General features: G+C 46.9%; 1 protein-coding gene across 1 annotated transcript in view; it reads left to right on the top strand.

Annotated features, from left to right (window-relative positions):
• The first annotated feature begins 324 nt into the window (after positions 1-324).
• NOX5 (NADPH oxidase 5) overlaps positions 325-7,363 on the top strand; it is a 35,408-nt gene continuing 28,369 nt past the window's right edge. Inside the window, 2 exon segments of the mRNA XM_030317832.1 lie at positions 325-457; positions 6,044-6,167. Of these exon segments, the coding sequence (XP_030173692.1) occupies positions 408-457; positions 6,044-6,167 (174 nt within the window). The 5' untranslated portion in view covers positions 325-407.

The raw sequence follows: 7,363 nt of genomic DNA, 5'->3' as shown, positions 1-7,363 counted from the left end.
GCTCCTTAGGTGTTGAGCAGAGCCTACTCTGACTTATTGGTGATTTATTATTATTATTATTATTATTATTATTATTATTATTGCATGGTGCATTTCTAGATCTCCTACCTACTGATCTCCTTGAGGGAGGGGAAATGCAAGATATCGGGCCAGATGGAAGACAGCCAACATCTTTCCAGATAAATCCTTGCCCCACCCTCGCAATAGGCTCCTTGTTGGAATTTCTCAGGAGCAAGTTGGCCAGTGGCCAGCACGTGGGTGACCGAGGGGCTGTGGGTGTGAGCAGGGCTTTAGAAGACTCAGGAAGAGGAGGAGCTGGAGAGAAGTGAACTGTGGGTTCCTCGATGCAGGCTGCCATACAGACCACAGCCTCTCTGGGACCTGTGGTCTAGAAAACAGGAGAAAGGATGAGCACACCAGGAGACCCAGCCCAACCAGACCTTGAAAGTTGCAGAGGGTAAGTGGCTCATTTGTCTAGCTTTCCATGCCAGCGATAAGGGAAAGGCAAGGGTTCTTTTGCCTTTGGAGATGGGGTGAGCTACAAAGGATGACCGTCTGCCCGGGACAGAAGTGAGGAGACCCGAGCCTGGTCTTGCCTGGTCACTAGCAAGCTGTGCAATCTTGGGCAAGTCACCAGACCTCTCTGGGCCTGTTTTCACATCTGCAAAATCAGGCATCGACATTGTCAGACTAACGACAATATCTGGCATTTGTACAGTGTTTGCCAGTTGCACTTTCCCAAATGGCACCTCGTGTGATCCCGGCAGCTCCTGTTGGAAGAATGCTTGTCACATTTTACAGATGAGGAAACTAGAGTGCATGGGGCCAGTTATTATTCAGTTAGGGCCAAGCAAGCCCGGACCCAAAATCCTGGTCTCCTGAGGAAAATTCTGGCCTCTGGTGAGCATACTGTTCCCCTGGAGCTGTGAAATCTGGATTCCTCGCTCGTTGTCGAGGACTTCTGTCTCCTTCTTTTCTCCCCCATGCCCTCCCTCCTTCCTTCCTGCCAGCTGTTCCAGCCTCTTCTCCACCAGCCTCCCAGAATTTCTTCTCATTCTGCAGGCCCGAAACACTCATTTCTGAGAAGGGGGTGCTGAACATCAGAAACCCATCCCCACCCTCCCTGAGTTAGCACCTGCATGCAAGGCAGCCTGTTTTCCAGAATTCTCTCTGCTTTGTGGAATGGCTTCCTCTAGGTCCCGAGAGGTGAAGTAAGTGGGGCTTTAACCCTCAGGGCAGCAATTCTCCAGGTGTGAGCCTAGACCACTCACTGTGGGTCGCAAACTTCCAGGGTGCTTGGTTACATGTGCGGATTCCCAGCCCCTCCGCGCCAAAGTTGGGGAGTCAGAATGGGCATCTTAGCAAAGCCCTCCCTGTTTCTGACAGGCATGTATCACAGTTTGGGAATCACTACTCCTCCCATACTGCACTACTGGCCAGCAGAGGGCACTTCATAGATTACTTAACAGTGAACTATCCTTGTATTTCTGGGAAAAGTCCTTCGTGATAAAGGTGGATTATTTTTAAAAATTTTTTTTTAATGTTTATTTTTTTGAGAGAGAGATTGACAGAGTGTGAGAAGGGGAGGGGCAGAGAGAGAGAGAGGAAGATATAGAAACTGAATCAGGCTCCAGGCTCTGAGCTGTCAGCACAGAGCCCGAAATGGGGCTCGAACCTACGAACTGTGAGGTCATGACCTGAGCTGAAGTTGGACGCTCAACGGACTGAGCCACCCAGGCGCCCCTATTATTTTTTAAGTAAACCCCAGGGTTTAGCTTGGTTGTATTTTAGTTGGAGTTTTGCATCTCTACAAGTTACATTTGTCTAGAATTTTCTATCCATCTATCTTGCTTGCTTGCTTGCTTTTTTTGTATGCTATCTTCATCGGGATTGGGTAATGGTGGCTTTGTAAAGTAAATTGGGAGTCTCACCATTATTTTTTACCGTCTGAGATGACTTGGCATTGGACTTATTCTTTGAAGATTGGATAGGACTCAGCTGTAACAACAAGCGGGGCCTGATATTATTGTAAAGGGTTAACATTTCACTGCCTTTCTCCGTTCTTGAATGATTTTTGGTCTGTTCAGGTTGTTACTTCTTGAAATCGATTCATTTCCCTGAATTCACCAAAAATCTACACACAATACTCTTCCATTTCTGTAGCACCTCCATTTTTATTGCCCTTCTCAATATTAATGTATTTCTTTCACTTTTTTTTCTTTAATCGTGTTTTTCTATTCAGGCTTTTCCAAGACCCAACTTCTTTTCTCACTGAGTTGAAGCGTAATTGACAAAAACCGAACTGCATAGTTAAAGCTAACAGTTTGATGAGCTTTTAGCATAGGGATACATCTGTGAAATCATTGCCCTAATCAAAATAAATTTATTATTTTGACTTTATTCAGTTTTCTAGTTCCTGAATTTCAGACTTTCTACTTAATAGTCAATCCTATTTATTGTGTGTGTATTTTATTTTTTTCCCAGTTCCTTAAGTGAAAGTTAGCTTGTTTATTTTTATTTTTATTTTTTTTAATTTTTTTTAACGTTTTATTTATTTTTGAGACAGAGAGAGACAGAGCATGAACAGGGGAGGGGCAGAGAGAGGGGGAGAGACAGAATGGAAGCAGGCTCCAGGCTCTGAGGCATCAGCCCAGAGCCCGACGCGGGGCTCGAACTCACGGACTGCGAGATCGTGACCTGAGCTGAAGTCGGACGCTCAACCGACTGAGCCACCCAGGCGCACCAATTTTTAAATTTAATATATAAATACAGTTGATTCTCATTATTCATGGCAGTTGTGTCCTATAAAGTCATTGAAAACAATGAATTAGGGAATTCTGAGCCATTGCTCCTAGGGAAAATACAGGGTTAAGTCCTTGCTAACATCTGGGTGCAACGTTTTTGTCAAAAAATCAATGTATAGCCTTGGGTTTTTTTTTTTTTTTTAAGTTTACTTATTTATAATCTCTACACCCAATGTGGAGCTCAAACTCATGACCCCCAGATCAAGAGTCACACACTCCAGGGTGCCTGGGTAGCTCAGTCGGTTAAGTGTCTGACTTCGGCTCAGATCATGATCTCATGGTTCGTGAGTTTGAGCCCCACATGGGACATGATTCGTGGGTTCAAGCCCCGTGTCAGGCTCTGTGCTGACAGCTCAGAGCCTGGAGTCTGCTTCAGATCCTCTGCCCCCCTCTCTCTCTGCCCCTCCCCTGCTCTCTCTCTCTCTCTCTCTCAAAAAATAAATAAATAAAACTTAGAAAAAAAAAAGTCATACACTCTACCAACTGAGCCAGCCAGGCACCCCTCAATATATAACCCTGTTTTATGTGTGCTTGTGGTTAAAGCCTCCTTTAAGAATGTAAGTTGTTGAGGGGCGCCTGAGTGGCTCAGTCGGTTAAGCATCCAACTTCGGCTGAGGTCATGATCTCACGGTTTGTGAGTTTGAGCCCCACGTCCAGCTCAGTGCTGACAGCTCAGAGCCTGAAGCCTGCTTCAGATTCTGTGTCTTCCTTTCGCTCTGCCCCTCCCCATTTGTGCTCACTCTCTCTCAAAAATAAAAATGTAAAAAAAAAAAAAAAAAGAATATAAGTTGTTGATTTGTTAATGTAGAACTCACAGTCCACAGTGCTAAAACTCATGTCTGAACAAAGCTTACCTAATACACATATTTTTTCCATAAGGCATATCACAGCCTTTTTGTGCTGAAGAGTGCTAGCCAGCATTTCAGCATCACTCTTGGGGCCATTTTAAAGAGCAAAATCCCTGGTGCAACTCAGGGAATGTATTCAATGACATTGTAATCATGTTACATGGTGACAGATGGTAGTTAACACTCGCTGTGAGCACAGCATAGCATGTAGAGATACATTATACACCTGAAAACTAATGTAACATTGTGTGTCCCCTGTAAGAAAAAAAAAATTTAAGAATTTTTTATGTTCATTTATTTTTGAGAGAGAGAGTGCGCATGCACAAGCAGAGTAGGGGGCAGAGCAGAGAAAGAGAGACACAGAATCTGAAGCAGGCTTCAGGCTCCAAGCTGTCATCACAGAGCCCCACTCTGGGTCGCACCCACAAACCGTGAGATCATAACCTGAGCCGAAAGTCAGACACTACTGACTGAGCCATCCAGGCGCCCCTAAAAATTGTTTTTTATTATTATTATTTTTAATTTTTATTTATTTATTTTGAGAGAGAGGGAGAGCACGAATAGGGGAGGGGCAGAGAGACAGAGGGAGACACAGAATCACGAAGCAGGTTCCAGGCTCTGAGCTGTCAGCCCAGAGCCCGATGCAGGGCTCGAATCCATGAACCTTGAGATAATTACTTGAGCCAAAGTCAGACACTTAATCGGCTGAGCCACCCAGGCATCCAAAAAAAAAATGTTTTTTTAATTTTTTTGTACATTTATTTATTTTGAGAGATAGAGCACAAGTGGGTGAGGGGCAGAGAGAGATGAGACACAGAATCCAAAGCAGGCTCCAGGCTCTGAGTGGTCAGCACAGAGCCCGACACGGAGCTTGAACTCACAAACTGGGAGATCATGACCTGAGCTAAAGTCAGATGCTCAACCGACTGAGCCACCCACGCGTCCCCCCAATTTTTTTTAAGAATGAAAAAAATGGGGCACCTGGGTGGCTTAGCGAGTTAAGCATCTGACTTCGCTCAGGTCATGATCTCACGGTTTGTGAGTTCAAGTCTGACATCAGGTGAACTTGAGCCCACGCTTCAGGTGAGCACGAACCCTGCTTCTGGTGAATACAATCCCCACGTTGGGTGAGCCCCACTTCTCTCTCTCTGTCTGTCCCTGTCTCTCTCTCTCCAGCCCTTGCTCACTTGAGACCTCTCTCTCTCAAAAAAAAAAAAAAAAAAAAAAACCACACACACACACACACACACACACAAAGCAAGATCACCAACAAAAAGCACAAAAATTCAACTCTTGCAGCACTCAGTAGATCATGAGAAGGACACTTGTTCATAATATGAGAGCTGAAACAAGAAACAAGAAGGCAGAGCATCACTTTGTTCAACCCCAGCTGGGAACGTGTACATTGGGCAGCTCAAGTTTATCACTGTTCTGCTCAAGTCCACAATGTCTGCAAAAATGCCACAAGCATTGATTTAGGGGTCACAGGTAAAGTGTAACAGATAGGCAAATTCACAAATACGGAATCTGCAAATAATGAGGATCAATTGTAGCTAAATCATTTAAGGTTATATTGAACTCATGGGTATACAGACAAAGCCATTCTCTCAGAGGGAGGTTGATAGCAACAGGATGTTATATATCCTCAGTCACAGTCTCAATTCTGGTTTGTCGGATTCTGATGCCACAGAAAGTGGTGTCCTCATTTATCACTAACCTCTGTTCAGGTCATTGTATAGCTAGCTCATCTGGGAGGGTGTCTGCCCACTGATACCCTAGGGAACATCATAGAATATGCCCTGGACCCAGAGAGTCAAGACCCGAGGCCTGAGTCCCGGCATGGCGTGTACTAGAAATATTCAAGCAAAGGGTGGAGGCTCTGGGGCATGATGGAAAACACGCCAGCCTTGGATTTGAGCGCTCACTTCCCCCCCACCCCTCTCTCACTGGCTGAATAAATTTTGCTAAGTACTCAACTGCTCGGAATCTATTTCCTCCTTATAAAATGTCGTGACCCACCAGATGGTGACAGAGACCAAATGAAGTGGTGGGTGGGAGGTATTTGGAAAACACTAAAGAGCTGTGTAAATGTGAGGTGGGGGAGGATTGTCACCATGTTAATGGCATTCCCAGAGTGTGCCACTCTCTGACCTTATGCCCACAATCTGGACTCCATCTCACTGGGACCCTATCATTCCGAAACCTAAGGAGACACGAGCCCAGGCTGGCTGATGCCAGATGGAAGGGAGAGACAGGGACTCAGCAGTCCTGGGGAGGCTGATCTAGCCCATGGAAGGCCCGAGGCCCTCGTTAGAAAGAAGGCACAGGGCCTGGAACCACCCGGAGCCCTTGGCCACCCCAAGCCCATAAACCTGTCTCCTTTGTCTCAAGCACCATGAGTGCCGAGGAGGACGCCAAGTGGCTTCAGTGGGTGACACACCAGTTTTGAGACCATTGCGGGAGAAGCCGGGAGATCAACCTGCAAGAATTCAAAACAGCCTTGAATGTGAAAGAGGCAAGTGTCCGCTCCCGAAGTAGGGCCCCGCGTTCATAAGGGAAGAGCCATTCTGCTCTCAGGGACACAGTACGTCACAAGGAGGGAAAAGATCGCTCCCAGGCGTCCTCGTGGCTCAAGGCCCCACCTCTAAGCAGGATCGGAGGACGTTTCTGTCTCTGCTACCGATGCTCGTCCCGTCCCTTTGGTAGTCCATGGCCTCCTGGGGTCTTCAAAGACAACATGTGAAATTGGGTATCAACAGCTTGCCAAATCTTAAGAAGTATTTTGGCCTCATATTTTCCACCGGCCTCACGGGCAGAGTTGATGCTATCATGTAGTAAGCCTCCTTCCAAGAAATAACGTTTTTCAATGGTTTGTATCCGTGAGACTCCACACTGTCCCCTGTCCTCCTCCATTTGATAGGGTCTCTGCCCATCCCTGGAACAGTCCTGCATGCCGGGCAGACTGGGGAGACATCCACAGAGAGACGGGGGAGTGAAACCGACAAATGTCAACCTCTCCCCACCTGTTTTGTGGGCTTGCATCTGGTGGTGGCCTGTGTCCTTGATAGGGGTGGGCCGGGACCATCTACATGTCCCCGTTTGGACCAGAGGGCCCCTCACTTGCTGTGGCAGGGATGCTGCTAAGAGCTCTAAATGCCATGCCTCCTTCTATATATGAACATGGGGAAGGAAAAAAAAGACCTGCCTGGCAGAACATTACACTCTCACAGGAGGCTGCAAATACCTTAAGATAAAGACCATTCAAGATGGTGGAGACTGATTAAGGTCTTACCCAGTGATCTAGGGAAGAAAGAGGAGAGCCAAGGCAGGGCTGACTGTCTACAGCCAACTTTGGCCCCCACTTGGCGCTTGTAAACTCCTCACGGTCCCTTAGGGTGAGACCTGAACCCTACGAACCCCTCCCCCTGCCCGAGGGGAGCGTCTGCGCTTGTATATCTGGGGCTCTGACCCAGCGTGTCTTAATTTCTGTGTTGAGTGTCTATCACCAGGCCCGGCAGGCAGGAGCTGTGCGGGACATGGCTGCCGAATGAATGAATGAATGAATGAATGAAGTGAATTGGCGCTTAAGAACAAGCCTGAAGTGTAGGCTACCGGCAGCTTAAACAGTTAGTACAGGCGAGATACAGGTGTTCAAGCACCATCCTCCAAAGACCGTCCTGGTTCACTCATCCCTCGTGTTCACATCCAAGG

This window comes from Lynx canadensis, chromosome B3 (genome assembly GCF_007474595.2).
Source record: "Lynx canadensis isolate LIC74 chromosome B3, mLynCan4.pri.v2, whole genome shotgun sequence".
Taxonomy (NCBI): Eukaryota; Metazoa; Chordata; class Mammalia; order Carnivora; family Felidae; genus Lynx; species Lynx canadensis.
The sequence above is the reverse complement of the archived record's forward strand: the minus strand, read 5'-3'. Positions and strand labels throughout refer to the sequence as shown.